The sequence below is a fragment of the Equus przewalskii genome, chromosome 5, assembly GCF_037783145.1.
Source record: "Equus przewalskii isolate Varuska chromosome 5, EquPr2, whole genome shotgun sequence".
Classification (NCBI taxonomy): domain Eukaryota; kingdom Metazoa; phylum Chordata; class Mammalia; order Perissodactyla; family Equidae; genus Equus; species Equus przewalskii.
Window position 1 is genome coordinate 38,461,762 of NC_091835.1, and position 19,423 is coordinate 38,481,184.

A 19,423-nucleotide genomic window follows, 5' to 3' on the forward strand; every position below is an offset into this window, starting at 1 on the left:
AGACCTTCCTGTTTATATCTTAAGTGGACACTGGTTTCTTTTCTCAGGCTCTTTGTTTAGGTTAGAATCATTTTTCAGTTATTGGAGTCATCACTTGTTTTGAACAAGGGCAGTAATAAATTACACAGGAGAAGAAAATGTGGTTGCCTGCAGTGGACACTAGGGGAGAGGAGATCCTGCAATAAGAGGTGCAATCTTCTAGAAGGATAATTAACTTTTCAAAAACAAGCCTATATAAGTGCAGCTGAAGATTTCAGCGGAATTTCAGTCTGGGTTTTCTCTGCAGCAGACTCTGAAAAAGGTTTTGAGCGCAGAGTTTATTTGGGATGTGCATGGACTGAAGGTAGGTAAGAGAATGTTAATACAGGAAAGGGAAGCCAGAACTCAATAAAGGTCATCTTCTTAATCTAGCCAGGAGGAGGAGACTGCAGCTTAACACAGTGAGTGATTTTGGGAAATGGGGCAATGCAGCATTCAGAATTGTTTCACCTTAGGGCTGAGGTTGCCGGACTACACTAAATCTTGAGATTTGTTGGTTGAAGTCCATGCAGGTAAGAATTCCTCAGCACTTCTGGACTGCCACCTGTAAGAACAGCAAGGTTTTCAGTGCTTCTAGGAGGAAAAAGTCTGCAGATACAGAGTTGAAGATCCTGGTTGGTCAGAGTTATATTTTGAGGGGTATGGGTGAGGAAATGATAACTTCCGATTCAAGTGAAGGTAAGTGTTAGAGACCCTGGCATTAAAACAATTCAACTGCTTTGTACAAAAAGGAATCAAATTACCGGCCAGGGTCGATTTAATTTACTCCAGCAAGAATTAAAGACAGTCGTTATATACATATATACACACACACACACACATACATATATACATATACATATCTTGTGTGTGTGTGTGTGTGTGTATTATCTTGTTTGTGACTTGAGCCTATAGTACTTGGATTGAACACATCTTTGATGGGTTTTTGCTTGTGAGTCAGTGAACTAAGATGAAAAACAAACAGACAATAATGGATGTAAATCTCACCAAGCATGGTTCTGAAAACTTAGAACTGCCAAATGAAGGAGATCCATTAGTGTTGGAAGTGTAGTAATAATTCCTGCTGTATATTGTCACAGATTTGTATTTATCTCAAAGCTAAAGCTGAAAGCAAAATCCTAAACTCCTATTTAGTTAAGGCAGTTTTACATGTGGCAAAAATGAGCAAAATTAGGCAGTTTTTGCTAGTTCAACTTTGTCCAACACTAAAAATGAAAAAGAATAAACTTCAAGTAGGCAAAAGATCATTTAAATCACCTCTCTCAACTTGGATTTGCATAAAATCTGGATGAAGGAATTTTCATGTTTACATTTTCCGGTAAGAGTTTAAATTTTAGCAATATTGGTGGTTCAAGGAAAGCAAATATGTGCACACAATGCAAAATAAAAAGATGTAAAACTTTTAACTTCATGGAAACTAAGAAATCAAATCACAATTTTTGCTTTTCTTTTTCTTCTTTTTTTTTGGTTGAAAAGCCAGTCTTTCACAAAAAATTCATCTAGGTAGTATTACGCTTAGAAATAAATACGATAAACAACAGAAACCTTATTTGGGAGTCTGCTTATGTATGGGGATGAGTGGTAGATTGTATTTCCAGATACTTAATTGTAGATCAAGTCTGTACTCTCAAGATTCTCATTCTGCCTATCAGTCCCACATTTGAAATTCCCTCTAATAAGGTTACTCTTCTGAGGACAAAAATGTGTAAACTGAACTATCAGTAAGTTGAACTATCAGTATATTACGGTAAAAATTGTAATAATATATTCGCAAAAATAAGGATAATAGAGCAGCAACAGTCATGTTCAAAGGACTTGAAGGGAACAGAATATTAAAGAGTCAAGTGTTGAAAGAAGCTTTTAAAGCTAATGTGAATGAGGCACTAAAGTGAGGGCTTAGCCCAGCTGAGGCAGTTGTAGAGCACAGATGTGCCTGTGCGTGCGTGTGTGTGTGTGTGCGTGTGTGTGTGTGTGTGTGTCTGTATGGATACATGGAACTGTAATGAGAAGTCACTCTGGTTCTACCTGTTTGATCCTTGCCTTCCACAGCTGGGTTAATGAGGCAGGGATCAGAAGCACAGAATGAGAGAAGGAAATACTAACCATTCTGTGCCAAAGAAAATAAATGAAATCAACAAAACATATAGACACAGAGAGATAGGCTTGATTTGAAATATATTGCCTAGGTGCTCTGGAGAAATATTGCCTAGGTTTCAAACTTAGTGACCTTGGTCAAGTACTTAGCTCTACCTTACTCTTATTGGCAAAATAAGTATATCTATGTATCTTCAATACTAAGCCATTTTCAGAGAAAAAGCTAAATTCAGAAATTTTCAGAAATAGCTAATATACCCCAAGTGCTTTAATCTGTGTTTAACACAAGGTAAATTATAAACGTTTTTCATTATTAAAAGAGGAAAATTCTGTGTGGAATTTTATTATACCAAGTAAATTTACCTTTAGTTTGCCCATCTTTTTCCCTGTTTTCCAAATTTTAAAGATAATTTTAAGGTTCAAACATTAAAAAAAAACACCCTCTCACCTTCTTTTATGGTAATCAAAGGGTTCTCATTACGTAAGCACAGTGAGAATTTCCTGTATTGTGGCTCCTGGAACATTTTAGAAGCTAGTGATTTTACTGCTTCTTGTTTACACATCTACATCTACATCTGTGTCTCACCGATAGATGATTCAAGAATACCACTTAAATATACAATTTTTCTTTTTCTTTTAAATTTCTTCATAGACAGCTTTCAGATTCCTTAGCCTCCAGCTCAACTCCATGAACCATCACCGTTCTTGAACAAATCACACATCGTGTCTTACCTGCATCGATACTGGGACATCATTTTTCATGGCAGGTATGTAAGGTCCCAGTCATAAAATTTTAAAAATTAAAATAACCAGAAAAAATATTCTATAGATATGGCTAATTTCTGGTCAATGCTTTAAGAAAAAAGGGGACGTTTTTAGGCTTCCCATGTATCAGCACTTTCTACTTCTCTGCAACCTCATTTTGTAAATTAGAAATGATTTTGCCAAGCTTTTACAGCAGGTTTAAAGGTGGCTTCTGACAGGAATACCTCTAAATTCTGAATGAGAACCAAATTTATCAGGTTAAATTATGAGTAACACAATTCTAGCAGAAGGCCAAATATTAATGACGCAATTCTTAAAAGTATTTTTAAAAAATTTTTCTTGTGACATCTAAAAGCCACACAGATTAACAGTTTGACACACTGTACTATTGTTACTGACAATAATTTTGGGGAGTATTCTAATATTAATGCAGAATCTCCCAATGTTAAATTGTTTTAGGGGAAATGCCTATAAGCAAGTAACTTGGGGTATGAGAAAATGTAATGTTCTTGTGAAAAATCGTTGCTCAAGTATCGTAATTCAGTGTACTGTGAAATGAACCAGCTCCTCAAGGTCTTACCCGTTGGTTAGGGTACCTCTCATCGTACCAGGTCCCGAGTGCTCCTATGTCTTCTCTTCTCTATAAAGCCTCTAGGAAGCTATGAGCAGCCTGACATTTCCCAGAGCAACGAATGCACTGAGATTAGCAAAGGGTACGCAGCCAAGTAGTGTTTTGTGACAATGATAGAATATGTTAAATGAAAGGCTCTGGGCCTAGACAAACTTCATTTGATTTCTGACTTGGATACTTATTAGCTTTGATACCTTGAAAAAATAACTTTATTAACGAATCCTAAGTTTTCTCATATGCTTAGTGGGAATCATATTATCTATCTTATGATTTTTGCTGAGAAAATAAAAGTAAATGTCTGTTATGTAAGCCCATAAAACAGTACTTGGTGCCTGTTGATTTCTTCTTACTCCAGATGTCTAAGTTTCTTTGCCAGATTAAAAAATAAATGGTAAATCCACTTTACTGAGACAGAGCTGGTAAAGAAATAAAGGTATGGATAATCTCATTATTATTATTATGAACAATAAAATACATCACATGAAAATTTTGGTATTGGGTTAAGTTCAGAATGGAATGTCTTCATTTTCCAATGTTTTATTGGCAAGAGGATTGGGTTATCAAACCAATGAACTTTTTGGGTTCTCTCACCAGTTTCTGCTTTTAAGGACTTTAGCTCCTGTGTTTGTTCTTTAAATCAATACTCTTGCTCTCTTTCTCCACAGCTTTTCAGACCACTCCATGGAGATTGATTTCTTGGATCTTAGGAATAATGTGCATTTCGTTGCTGGCTACTTTGGGAATTTTGTTGAAAAATTGTGAGTTTTTCTAGACAAGTCTATATAAAGATCAAAACTGTGATGAAACCACTTAATAATAAAGGTTTCATTTTACTAGTGTATAATATTTTATTTCACAAACCTGTATCTAATTAAGTAAATTGCTAATCATTTCTTATAGTATTTACTAAACCAAGTATTGAGCCAACAATCTCTCCCAGACTCAACACAGAACGCCAGCAAGGTAAGTTCCATACTTTTGAAAACCTTAGTCTTGGTAGAAGATGAAATAGTTTCTTGTTTTTCTCACACAGAAATATGATGGAGTATTATACTTAGTAACACAAGTTTACCTACCAATTGTAAGATAGTCTCATTTGATTTTTCTCTAATATAAAAATTATTAAATTACATTAAATGCATGATTTATATATTTGAGTAATAAAGTATTAGACTGAAATGACATTTTTTCCTATATGAGTGCTCATGTTTAAGTAATAAATCAAAAATAAATTACAGTAAATATTACAGATGATCCTAATTACCTGCCTGGGTTTGCTCATAACTCTTACTTTTCTCTCTTTATCTTTGCTTCTGCTCCTTCCATGACTCAGAATATAGTGCACAGATTTCAGTAAATCTAAACCCTGTTTATCCAGTGAAAGCCAGCTCAAAGTCCAATTTTTTTAATGTATGTTTTTACAAATGCTGTCCAAGTTGTTTCACCATCTTCTGTGATCATATAGCACTTCATTTATATCTTTTCCCCTTAGCATTTTTTCTAGCTTTATTGAAATATAACTGACACAGAACATTGTGTAAGTTTAAGGTGTACAACATGTTGATTTGATACACATATATTATATGTTTATATATGTTTATCACCATAATATGATATCATTATCACCATAGCATTAGCTAACACATCACATCACATAATTGCAATTTCTTTTTGCGGTAAAAGCAATTAAGATCTACTCTTTTAGAAACTTATAAGTATACAGTACAGTATTGTTAACTATAAACACAACGCTGTACATTAGATCCTCAGAACTTATTCATCTTCTAACTGGAAGTTTGTATCCTCTGACTAACATCTCCCCATTTCCTCTGCCTCCAGCCACTGGCAACCACCATTCACTCTACAACTTCAGCACCATTCATTTTGTAAAGATCTGAATGCTTAAAAATTGTCATGAATTTTATCACTGAGGATAATAAATGTTCAAGACACTATCACTGGTAAACTGTATGATTGGACTCTAAGATAATTGTTTTATCTTCACTTCAAAAATAAAATATCCAAAACATATATCGTAATTCTCCCAATGTATCATTCATTTCTGACTCAGAAAATATTCTAAAATGTTTTCTTCCTTTAAGTATCTCTTTCATTTTGTTTACTCCTGTTTACACAGCAGAGCTCAACTTTGGGTCATTTCCTCAAAAAAGTTTCTCCTAACCACCCCCTAGCTATACTGTGCTACATGATGTTTTAACATACTGAATATCTTGTGTACAATTACCCAAACTATTACTAAATAGAATCAATAAATGATTAGAAATTATTTGATTCTGACTCTATCTCTAGAATATAATTTCCATGAAGAAAAATGGTCATATCTGACTCATTCACGTTAATATCCCCTGAACTGTGGTCTATGTAGTAGAATCTCAAAGAATATTTGTAGAAAAAATGAACGAATAATAAATGATTTTTGAACGAGTAAATAGCACTGAAAAACTGGAATCTCCAGTGTTGTCAATCACTTTTTATTTTATCTCTTAGGCTCTGACTGCTGTTCTTGCCAAGAAAGGTGGATTGGGTATCAATGCAACTGTTACTTCATTTCTAATGAATTAAAAACTTGGGCAGACAGTAAGGATTTCTGTATTTCTAAAAATTCCAGTCTACTTCAGATACAAAATGAAGATGAGCTGGCATGTATTTAATTCTAGTTTCCTACATTTTCTTTGCCATAGGAAAATATATTGTTTATATTATATTGTATTATGTTATGTTATATTATATTATATTGTTATGTTAGTGGAATACTTTGATTCAAGTCTTTAATCAGATAGTAAATGGATAGTTATATTTGAGCTGATAACTTACTAATTTCCTATACTTGAAACAATCATTATAAAACCTACATAAAATTTCTCAAAGATTTACATTACTATTGGAATAAAAATCAAGATAGATGCCAGATAAAGTACAAGAAACTTTTCAGAAGAATTCAAAGGAGAAATAATAGGTCATTATTTTTATTCAAAGAACCAACCAAATACCTTTGTAATTTTTAGTTCTTTAATTGAATTTATAATTTCTTTGGCAATTATATAAACTTCTTTATCATTCTTGAATATAATGTGGAATGAATGAATATGAAGAGTGTGATCATAAAAATTACTCAAATCTTAAGAAGTGAAAAATTTCTCCTACTGCATGCAGAACCTGTGCTGAAGATAGTCTGAGTAGGCTCTATCTGTGAGATTTATCCCTCAAGATACCGTTTTGGTTCATATCTGATTCCTGATCCCCTATGAAAACGGTTTCATGAAAACTCTAGCTCCCTTTATAATATTTTTTCATTCCCTCAAGAAGTGAGAGTTTGTAATATTTTTTTCTCCATCGATGAATGGGCCTGATAAATGAGAAATGTGAGGATGGTGACTATACCTACTAAATTAGAAGTTAAAAATGATTTCCATTTGTATAATTAAAAAGCTTAATCTCTTGCCACAACTAGAAGGACTCACAACTAAAAAAATATATATATATAACCATGTACTGGAGGGATTTGGGGAGAAAAAGTAGAAAAAAAAAAGCTTAATCTGGGCCAGTCCATTGGAACAGTGGTTAAGTTCACATGTTCCGCTCCAGCGGCCTGGGGTTTGCTGGTTTGGATCCCAGATGTGAACTTATGCACTGCTTGTCAAGCCATGCTGTGGCAGGCGTCCCACATATAAAGTAGAGGAAGATGGGCATGGATGTTAGCTCAGGGCCAGTCTTCCTCAGCAAAAAAGAGGAGGATTGGCGGCAGATGTTAGCTCAGGGCTAATCTTTCAAAAAAAAGGGCTTAATCTAATACTGGACACTGACTTTCTTCAAAGTACGTCATTCCCAGAGTAGAATCAAATTAGGTTAATATATTTGTTTCTGTTTCTAAGCAGCACTTTATGAAGTACAGTAAAAATTTTTACTGGATTGGACTCTCGTACAGTGAAGAACATCACACCTGGTTATGGGAGAATGGCTCGGCTGTCTCCCCAAATCTGTAAGTGTCTTGTAGTCAAGGCCTTTTCCGTTCTTTATGAATTTATCCTTAGATCTGACCACAGAATGTAACATTGAGGAAGACACATAAAGTGTCTAGTGCTGTGAGAATACTGAAAAGAGAATAGATACAACAGAATACCAATTTTAGCCATGTCTAGAACATCCAAGCTTATGCTCAAGTGACATGAAGTTATTGTACTTGTGACTATAGAAGAGCTTTTGACATGGTTTTTTCTCTGCCTTGGTACAAGCACTTGGATGTGTATGTGGATATACAACTGCTCACACACACAGAAGCTGTCCAGCCAAAACAGTATATCCATTGTTTTCTTTATTCTGGTGGAGCCAAATATTCTCAGTATCCTCCCTTGTTTCGGATACTCTGGGCTTATTTTCTGTATATTTGTAACTTTTGAATCTCATTTTCGTTGATAAATGACATTTGCAGCATCATACAATGACAAATGTTGTGCTCTGATTTGTTTCCTAGACTAGATTAGACAATAGATCTTTAAACAAAACCAAAGTAAACTACATAATATATCAGAACCATTAATAATAAAGGCAAAAACAAACAAACAAAATCCCTGGGCTCAATGATATTGATTGTTGAAGGAATAACTGAGTTTTTGTCACAGTGTACTCTGAAATTGTGAAAACTATGGCTATTGAATAAAAACAAGATAATGACTCAATATGGTAATATCTCATTCAAATACTTTTTAAAAGTTCGATCATTTGACAAAAATATTATCCCTGAGCACTCTCATTTCTTTTTCCCCTACATTAACGTTTTCTTCTTCATTACAGATTTCCATTCCCTCAAACTGCAAATCCAAAGAACTGCATAGCATATAGCCCAAGCAACAGTATTTTGGATGAAGACTGCCAAGGGGAAAATCGTTACATCTGTAAGCAACAGCTTACTTAGGTATTTCTTGGAACAAAAGGGGTGGTCAATGAAAATCTAGAATTCCTTAGAATGGTACTGTTCCCTCTTACATGAGTAGTAATTACCTATTGCTGGCATCTGTAAAATGTTTCAAACTATGTTGTATCATACATTTTTTATTTATTTGAAACTGTGTGTTTTAAAATTGATGAGATTTGTGCACCTACACTTGAAATTATAAAGTGCTAAGATAAAGAATTTCATGAATATTTTGATTTAATGCATATGTTTAGTGTGAAATTGAATAAAGATTTATGCATATATTCTTGTAAATTCTGCATAAATTTAAGGAAAAATTAATTTACACAAAATAATGTGTATCAACATCATTTTAGCCTTTTGAAGGGCATACTGAATTGGGAAGTACCAACTCATCTTGCTTTTCTGGAAGTAAAAATAATTTTAATGCTCTTTGTTAGTTCTTTCTGGATATCTATGTATCTATATATTTGATTTAGAGCTTAAAGTGCCATATGACAGTTTCCTTACCTGGCTTCAGAAAGGAATGCATTTGTGTGTCTTCTCTCAATGCTACTGAGTTCTGTAGAACAATTGCAAGTCTTTGGCCAACTATATGGTTCCTGTGCGATTGCTTTCAGATTTTGTAAGGGTAAAAAATCCAAGCCCAGATCACATAAATTTACAATTCTTATTTCTTCACTCCACAGATCTTTCTTGCTTTATGCTTATCCATCCGTTTAAAAAGTTGATTTCAGGTTCATTGAAGATCTTAATCTGTAATCAGTCCAAAAATCTTTTTCCTAAAAGTTATTTCTCAAATACTAAACAATTCCTTTTGGCGGGGGATGGTGGTGAAGGGAGCAACCCATTTTACTGAGAGGTTTTTGAGTGTGTCAAAGAAGGAGTGGGAAGACAATGAGGTCTGATGCCTGTAACCTGGATGGGATTTTCTCAACCTCACAGATATCACAAGCCACTTCCCTTTTTTGGCTGTTACATATTCATCATCAGAAATTTGTATGACATCTCTGTTAGCTTTCTAGCTTTATATTTCAATTAAATTATTTTAATTGGGAATCCAAAGTTGATTTTTAATATACAAAGAGCCAAGAAGAGGAAAGAACTTCTTATTTTTTTATTTCTCAAAATATAAGCATAATAGACCTAAAAATTTATCTTTTCACACTCTTGTATGAAATTTGACTTAGGAAAAATGCACTGAAGTTATATTACGAAAAATACAGGATACAATATAACATCTTTCAAATGTTTAATTTTAAATGTTTAAGACAACATGAATCATACTTTCTGGATGTTTGAAATGTTTTGGCTTTCTTGTCCATGAGATTTCAAAATAACGTATTTTTAATTTAATTAAAAAATAGTATAGACAAGCTTCTATGAAATCAATAGTTTTTATTCCAGCTACCCCATCTCCCTGTCCTCCTGCCATAAAGCAATTTCCTCTGGATTCTTTGTTTTATTTGCTTGTTTTTTTTCTACTTAGATTGGTTTTCTCTGTAATGGACCAAGGATTGTCTATTTTCATAATTTTTTTCCAGGATGAATCTCAATTGTTTTCATTTAGGCTCACTCAAGGATAGGTTCAAATTGTTACTTTTCACTTCATTATCCTATCATGTGTCCAGAGCCTGATCTGCCTTTTTCCTGAGAACTCATGAACATCCATTACAGTTGCAAAAGCAATGAAGAAACAGAAAGTATTAAATGTGATGGATGATAATCAATTTCATAGAGTAATCTATGTCAAAAATTGTCATTACTGAGAGAAGAACATTCCTGTTGCCTCCCAATTATAGCTCAGATGTTTTTGCAGCTCCCATATCAATTCAGGGCATTATGATAGAAGGTTCTGGCATGAATGGACGATACTGGTCACCAAGGCAGAGTGTCTCTCTCACAGCATGGTCCCATCATATTAGCTACACTTAGTCCAGCATGATTTTATGATTCTTCCTCCCACTCTTAAGCAGTCACACCATGGCTGCTTGCTTCTTCAAGGCCAGAAGGAGAGATTAACAGAAGGGTACACTCCCAAGTAGTGTTATTGTGACAATGGTAGACTATGTTAAATGACTCCTCTCTTTCTGACCTCTAGAGTCTCTTTTAAGTGTTCACCTCATTAGGTTGGGACTACTCATAATAATATGTCTTTTGATTAACTGGAAATTGACTAATTTAGAAGCTTAGTTATATCTGAAAAATAGTCTTATCTTTGTCATTTACTGTAATCTAATCTCAGAGTAATATCCAATAATATTCACAAAGCCCCCTGATGTTTAAGGGGAGAGGGTTATACAGCTGTACACCAGGGCATGGGCATTTGGGGGTGTCATCTTAGAGTTCTGCCTATCATAACAACATCCTCTTAAAAATATGTTGTACCTGGTACTTTGTAGTTTACTAAATTGAAAGATTGCCTTTTGATTTCTGATAACTAAGAATTTAATTCACATATGCCAAGAGGGGTAACATTTTTCTATTTATCCCAATATATTAATTCTTAGTTCCTCCATTGATGATATCTAAGTTTGCATTCTAAGTGTTGGAATAACATATGACACAGTGATAGATAAATAATATAGATTTTGGTACTCAGAAAGGAGGAACTTCTGTAAAGAAAAAAAAAAAAAAACTCTAAAATTGGCAGTGCTTTAAACTTGCCAGTGGATGAAAGCTGGATGGATTGGAAAGACTGAAGGCTTCTAGTATGGACTTTCAGGGAAGTGAGAAACATATTATTAGAATCTGGAGTAAAGGAAATTCTTGCTATTTAGCTGCAGAATGTTTAGCAGCACTATTGTCTGTAGTGATGTGGAAAGTAGAAAAGGTACCTAATGAATTGGTGAACTAGCTAAAGTTATTTCCAGCCAGTGTTGAAGATACTGCTTGGTTTCTTTCTACTGCTTACATTACAATGCAATGGGAGACAGATAAACTAATGGAAGAATTTTTAAATAAAAAGAGCCAGAGCTCACTGGTTTTGAAGATTCCTAGCTTCTTCAAATGTCAAAAGTGGTAAAAATAAGAAATGGAATCTGAGCAAAGATCAAATCCAGTGTGCTCTCAGGAAAGCATGATCTAAAACACCCTGTGGATGAGACTGTAAAATTCTCTTTTAAGATCGCTGGAAGAGCAAAGGTGGAGCCTCAATTCAGTCAGACACAGAACCTATAAAGGGTGTACTTCACAGATCATCTTGGTTAAACAATAACACTACTAAGAAGTTTAAGGACATTTTCCCTCAGCCATCTCAGCAGAAGCTTCATGTGGAGAAGCTCAAAGAGATTTCTGTGTGTGGCTTTTATGAATGTAGTAAACCCCAATAAGGTTCATAGGAGACTAAAACATTTTTAAGGTAATTATGTCAGCAGAACAATGGCCAGTTTGAACTGAAAAGGACAGAGACAGTAAAAATACATATGTACATGCATACATATACAAATGAGAATTTTGGTCCCCCAAAATATTTGCAAGCAGCAAGCACACTAAGAAAAATATGAAGTCACAAACAAATAATACCTTTCATTAAAGAGGAAGGATGAATCAGAGGGTAGAATCCAGACCCTAGAGGGTGGACCCAAGAATTATGGAGAGTCATTTGGGGACACACATAGGATTGAGTTCTAATCAAGTAAATCCTAACAGTTTCTCAACTGGATTTCAGGATTACCATAAACCAGTGATTCTGTAGTGCCTCTCCCCATCTCCCCCCGCCAACTCCATTTTGAACAAGAAAGTCTATAAAGTTTATCTTCCTTTGGATGAAGGATGTATAGGGGAAGAAAATATAATATTGGTAGTTTTACAGGTCTTCAAAGTAAGAGAAAGCTGTACTCAAGAAGCAAAATTTAAGGAACTACACCTGACGAGTCTATCCACATCCATACCTGGACCTCAGGAACTTCTAGACTTTGAGCTGATGGTGTAGTGGAATGAGATTTTGGAGGTGTATATTTTGCATGTGAAAGGGAAATAAATCATTTCGGACCAAATTTTAGACTCTCATAATCAGTTACCTAGATGTTCCTAATGATCCTTGCCTCATGGAATTTGACCCTTTTGAAAAATCAACCACACTGTGTCAGGGTTGGTCACTGTGAGCAACGGAATATGGCAGAAGTCATGTGTGTCACTTTTGAGGCTAGGTCATAAAAGACAGTGTGGATTCTGCCTCACTCTTTCTCATGTCATTTGAGTTGATCAGCTATTGTGTCATGAGCAACACTTTGGAGAGGTCCATGTAGTGAGGAACCAAGGACTCCTATAAACAGCCAGTAAGGAATTGAAGCCTCTTGCTGATAGTCATGTTAGCGAGCCTTCTTAGAAGCAGATTTTCCAGTGCCATGCCAAGCCTTCAGATAACTACAACTCAACCTATATTTTGGTAGAGGCTCATGAAAGATCCTGAGCCAGAATGACCTAGCTCAGCTGCTCCTGAATTCCTGACTTTTAATTGTGTGATATAATAAATGCTTTTTGTTTTAAACTGAGAAGTTTGGAGCTAACTTGTGGTGTAGAGTAGTTAGCTAATACAACATGTTTTTATCATAACAACCTTATGAACAGAGGATATTTCAGAGCCCAATAGTAAATTAAGATCATCTCTTTCTTTGAGGTTCTGTTGTTATAACCTCTACGAGATTAAAAGAAAATTATTCTGTTAAATTAAAGCTTTTCAATGTTCTTAGTAACATTATAAAATCCGTGAGTATCATTTTGTTATCTTTAAAAATATCCTTCCAACAGCCCCTAGCTACCTGCTGTTATTAGACTGGCTCCTCAATATACGTGCTCCACAAACTATTTTCATGGAATTTTTCTTCATTCATCTACTAGTCAATAACAAATATTTCATTAATTATAGGTTACCTCTTTTATATATATATATCTATATACACATACATGTTCATTTTAATTTTTTTATTGAGGTCATGTTGGTTTACAACATTGTGTAAATTTCAGGTGTACATAATGATATTTCAGCTTGTGTATAGACTGCATTGTGTTCATTACCAAAAGTCTAATTTTTATTCACCACCATACAGATGTGCCCATTTATCCCTTTCACCCTCCCCTCATCCGCTTCCCCTCTGGTAGCCACCAATCCTTTCTCCTTCTCTATATGTTTATTTTTTGTTTATCTTCCAGATATGAGCGAAATCGTATGGTATTTGTCTTTGTCTGATTTATTTCACTTTGCATAATACACTCAAGGTCCATCCATGTTGTCACAAATGACACAATTTTGTCTTTTTTATGGCTGAGTAGTATTCCGTCATGTACACACACCCTACATCTTCTCTATCCATTCATCCACTGATGGGCATTTAGGCTGCTTCCAAGTCTTGGCTATTGTAAAATAATGCTATGATGGACACAGGAATGCATATATCTTTTCAAATTAGTGTATTCAAGTTCTTTGGATAAATACCCAGAAAAGGAATAGCTGTATCATATGGTATTTCTGTTTTTAATTTTTGAGAAATCTCCTGACTGATTTCCTTAGAGGGCTACACCAGTTTGCATCCTTATCAGCTGTGTATGAAGCATCCCTTTTCTCTATATCCTTTACAAAACTTATTTCATGTCTTTTTAATAACAGCCATTCTGACAGGTTTTATATTTTTTAATTGAGAGTAAACATACATAAAGTGTATCTATCTTAAGTTTACATTTAATTAATTTTTTAACCTGTCTGTGCTGATGCAGTCATCACTAGATTAAGATATAGACTATTTAGCATCAACAAAGACTCCCTCATGCTGCTTGCTAATTGCTACTGACCCCCTCCTCCAAAAGAGCCTCTATTTTCCTATTTCTAAAAACATACATTCATTTTGCCTGCTTTTGGATTTAACATGAATGGAAGCTTAGTGTATATATATTTGTGACTTCTATCACTGAGTATTATGGCTTTGAGATTCACCCATTTTGTGTATGTGTGTTAATGTAGTTCATTCTTTTCTTACTCTTATGTAAAATTCATAAGAATATACACAACTTGATTATCCATTCTAATATTCAACATTTTGGATTTTTTTCTTTTTGACCATTATGAATAAAACTACTATAAATATTTTTGTCTCTCTCATTGTTGGACATACTCCCTCAGTTCTCTTGAGTACATGCCTAGGAGTTAAATTTCTAAGTCACAGGCTGGTATATATTTAGCTCCATTATATAATGTTTGAAAAAATTATAAAAATGTATTCATAAAATTTACTTATGATCTTACCAGTGGTTTATGTGTGATGCTCCACATCCTTGCCAACGTATAGTATGATCAATTGTTTTAGTGTAAAGACCTTCAAGATGGTATTTGTATATAACTGTATCTTTAATTTCCATTTCCTTAATGAATAATGATGTTTTTCTTTAATTTTTTTCATTAAAAAATGAAAAATTATCCTCTTCTATGTAGTGCTTGTTTAAGGTTTTGGGCCTTTATTTTTCAATAGCTTTGTGGAGTCATAACCTATATACAATACTGCATATATTTAATGGATACAATTTGATGTATTTCCATAACTCCGCTTCTATGAGACCATCATCTCAATCAATATGAAGACTATATATCACCCCAAAAAGTTTCTTTTTGTTCCTATGTAATATCTTTCTCCTGTCGCTCCCCAACAAATGACTATTAATGGCATTCTGTCACCATAGATTTGCATTTTCTACAGTTTTATAGAAATAGAATCATACAGTACATACATCTACTGTCTGGATTTTTTTTCACTCAGCACAATTGTTTTCATATTTATTCATGTTGTTACATGAATCAATAGTTAATTTCTTTTTATTGTTGAGAATCTTCTGACCCTTGGACACGGTATACGTCTTATATCTTATTATTCTTAAATTTCTCTCAGTAACATTTTGCAGTTTTCGATATGCAGGTCTTTAACATTTTTATAAGATTTCCCCCAAATATTCCTTTGTTATAGATGCTATCATAAATTGCATTTCTTAACTTTTTGATTTTTCATTGCAAGACTATATATACAATTCATATTGTATTAACTCACTTATTCTAGCAGCACTTCTATGTATTCCGTTAGATTTTCTGCATAGATGATTATGCCATCTGAATAAAGACAGCTTTATCATTTCTTTTCAAAACAAGATGCCTTTATTTCTTTGTCTTGCTTGATCATAGAGGCAATAACATTTAATGCAAAGTCTAACACAAGTGGTCAGAGTAGACATCCTCGTCTTGCACTTGATCTGTAGAGCATAAACATTCTTTTTTTTCATTTTTATACTTAATCTTAGCTGTAGGATTTTCAAAATGCCATTTACCATGTTGAACAATTTCCTTCTATTTCTAGTTTCCTGAGAATTTTTGTCAAGAGTGGGCATGTGTTTTTGTCAAATGCTTTTTTCTGCCTCTATTAAGATTACATGGATTTTGTTTTCTATTTCATTAATATACTGATGTATTTTCCAATGTTAACTGACATAAATCTGGGCTGCTCGTGATATGCTATGTTTTTTATATGTCTTTGCAACCAATTGACTAAATTCTTTTCTTTTTAAATTTTCTTTTATTGTGGTAAGAACACAACAGGAGACCTGGCCTCAACAAATTTTTAAGTGTAAAATACAGTATTGTTAACTATAGAAACAATGCTGTACAGAAGAACTCTAGAATTTATTCATCTTGCATGATTGAGACCTTATGAACATTGATTAGCAACTCCCTATTACCCCACCCACACTCTGGCAATGACCATTCTACTCTCTACTTCTATGAGTTTGACTACTTCAGATACCTCATATAAGGAGAATCATGCACTATCTTTCAGGTTGTTTCCACATCTTGGCTATTGTTGCAAGGAACATAGGAGTGCTAATATATCTTTGAGATTCTGATTTCAATTCTTTTGAGTAAATACTCAGAAGTGGGATTGCTGGATCATATGGTAGTTTTGTTTTTAACTTTTGGGGGCATCTCCATACTGTTTTTCATAGCAGCTGCACCATTTTGCCTTCCCACCAATGGTATACAAGTGTTCCAATTCCTCTACATCCTGCCAAAACTTGTTGTCCTTTTCTGTTGTTGTTTTGATAGGTATCCTAATGTGTGTGAGGTGATATCTTGTGGTTTTGAATTGCATTTCCCTGATGATTAGTGATGTTGAGCTTATTTTCACATACCTTTTGGCCATTTGTATATCATCTCTAAAGAAATGGCAGTTCAGATCTTTACCCCATTTTTGAACTGAGTTTTTATATTGACTTGTAAGAGTTACTTACTTATTTTGGAAATTAACCTCTTACCAGATATATCGCTTGCAAATATTTTCTCCCACTCCATAAGTTGTCTTTTCACTCTGTGAATGGTTTCCTTTGATTTTCAGAGCTTTTTAGTTTGATGTAGTCCCACTTGTCTGTGCTTGTTTTGCCGGTGCTTTTGGTGTCATATCCATGAAATCACTACCAAGAAGTTTTATGAAAGTTTTCCTACATGTTTTCTTCTAGAGATTTACAGTTTCAGGTCTACTAGTTAAACCTTTAATCTATTTTGAGTTGATTTTTGTGTATGGTGTAAGATAAGTGTCCAATTTCATCCTTTTGCATGCAGATATACAGTTTTCCCTGCACCCATTGTTGAAGGGACTGTCATTTCCCTCACTGTATATTCTTGGCACCCTGTCAAAGATCAGTTGGCTTTATAAGTGGATTTATTTCTGGGATCTCTATTCTGTTCAATTCATTTATGTGTCTGTTTACATGTCAGTATCATACTGCTTTGATTACTTCAGCTTTGTAATATACTTTAAAATCAGAAAGTGTGATACCTCCAGCTTTTTTCTTCTTGCTCAAGATCACATCGGCTAATTGGGATCTTTTGAGATTCCTTATGAGTTTTTGGAATGTTTTTTCTATTTCTGTAAAAAATCCCTGCAGGATTTTGATAGAAATTGCACTGAATCTGTAGATCACTTTGAGTAGTATGGACATTTTAACAAATGTTTCAACAAAACAAAGTCTTCTAATCCATGAACATGGGATGTCTTTCCATTTGTTTGTATCTTCTTTAATACCTTTCATCAATGTTTTATAATTTTTAAGTGTACAAGTTTTTCACCTTCTTGCTTAGTTTTATTTCTAAGTTTTTAGAATTATTTTTGATGCTATTCTCTATGGTATGGTTTTCCTAATTTCCTTTACAGACAGTTCGTTGTTGGCTTATAAAAATGCAACTGATTTCTGTATGTTGATTTTGTATCCTTTAAAATTACTGAATTTATTACTTCCAGAATTTTTTTGTGGAGTTTTCAGTGTTTTCTACATATAAAATCATGTCATCAGCAAACAGGGACAATTTTGCTTCTTTCTTTCTGATTTAGTTACTTTTTAATTTCTTCTTCTTGCCTTATTGCTCTGGTTAGAACTACCAGTACTATGTTGAATAGAAGTTGTAAAAGCAGGCATTCTTACCTTGTTTCTAATTTTAGAGGAAAAGCTTTCAGTTATTTCACTGTTGACGATGATATTACCTGTGGGCTTTTCAAATACAGCCTTTATTGTGTTGACCTAATTTCTTCCTGTGCCTAGTTTGTTGACAGTTTTTATTACGGTGTTGAATTTTGTCAAATGCTTTTTCTGAAGCTATTGAAATAACATGCACTTTTTATTTTTGATTCTTTTAAATTTTAATTTATTAGAAAGTATATTTTATTCATTCAGATTAGGTTTACTTTCATTATATTTTGAAATATTGTTCATTCTCTTAATGTGATGTATCACATTTAGTGTTGTTTATATGTTGAACCATCTTTGCATCCTAGGGATAAATTCCACTTAGTCACGGAGTATGATCTTTTTAATATGCTTTTATATTAGGGTTTATAGTACTTTGTTGAGGATTTTTACATCAATATTCGTCATGGATATTGACTTATAGTTTTCTTTTCTTATAGTATCTTTTTCTGGCTTTAGTATCATGATAATGCAGGCCTTGTAAAATTAGTTTGAAATGTTCCCTCCTCTTTAATTTTTTGGAAGACTTTAAGAAGAATTGGCTTAAATTCTTCCTTAAATGTTTGGTAGAATTAACCACTGAAGCCATATAGTTCTGGGCTTTTTTTTTGTCTGGAGGTTTAAATTACTGATTCGATCTCCTTACCAGTCATAGGTTTGTTCAGACTTTCTATTTCTTCACGATTTTAGTCTCAGTAAGTTGTATGTTTCTGGGAATTTGTCCCTTCTTCTAGGTTATCAAGTTTCTTGGTGTACAATTGTTCATAGTAGTCTCTTATGACATTTTTAATTCCTATGGCATTACTTGCAATGTCTCCTGCTTCATATTTGATTTTATTTATTTGAGTCTCTTGTCTTTTTGTTTTTTTTAGTTTAGCTAAAGGTTTGTCAACTTTTATTATCTTTTTGAAAAGCCAAACTTGTTTCATTGATTTATTTTTATTGTTTTCCTAAACACTATTTTGTTTATTTATGCTCTAATCATTCTTATTTTCTTCCTTCTGTGAACTTTGGTCTTAGGCCACGCTTCTTTTTCTAGTCCTTGAGATGTAAAGTTAGGTGGTTGATTTGAGATCTGTCTTCTTTTTTAAGGTAGACATTCATCACTATAAACATTCTTCTTACTACTGCTTTTTCTATATCCCATAAGTTTGGGTATACTTTCACTTTCATTTGTTTAAATATATTTTCTAATTTCCCATTTCATTTTTTTCTTTGACTGAATGGTTGTTCAAAAGTGTGTTATTTGTTTAATTACCACATATCTGTGAATTTTCCAGTTTTCTTTCTGCTATAGATTTCTATTTTTACTCCATTGTGGTCAGAAAAGATGCTTGGTGTGATTTCAGTCTCCTTAAATTTGTTAAGAATTGTTTTGTGACCTAGCATATGATCTATCTTGGAGAATGTTCTGTGTGCCTGAGAAGAATGTGTATTCTGCTGCTGTTAGGTAGAAGGTTCTTTAT

General features: G+C 33.7%; 1 protein-coding gene across 8 annotated transcripts; it reads left to right on the forward strand.

Moving 5' to 3' along the window:
* Positions 1 to 126: 126 nt before the first annotated feature.
* LOC103542182 (natural killer cells antigen CD94-like) lies at positions 127 to 8,744 on the forward strand. 8 transcript variants are annotated; one of them, XM_070619073.1, is made up of 7 exons: positions 127 to 343; positions 2,786 to 2,900; positions 4,195 to 4,287; positions 4,430 to 4,492; positions 6,038 to 6,189; positions 7,426 to 7,529; positions 8,342 to 8,744. In XM_070619073.1, the coding sequence occupies exons 2-7, from the start codon at positions 2,894 to 2,896 to the stop codon at positions 8,460 to 8,462; spliced, it is 540 nt and encodes a 179-aa protein (XP_070475174.1). In that variant the 5' UTR covers positions 127 to 343; positions 2,786 to 2,893; the 3' UTR covers positions 8,463 to 8,744. The 8 variants fall into 8 exon arrangements, with proteins under 8 accessions (XP_070475174.1, XP_070475175.1, XP_070475172.1 ...); XM_070619074.1 differs by having other exon boundaries at positions 259 to 440; XM_070619071.1 differs by having other exon boundaries at positions 262 to 717.
* Positions 8,745 to 19,423: the final 10,679 nt, after the last annotated feature.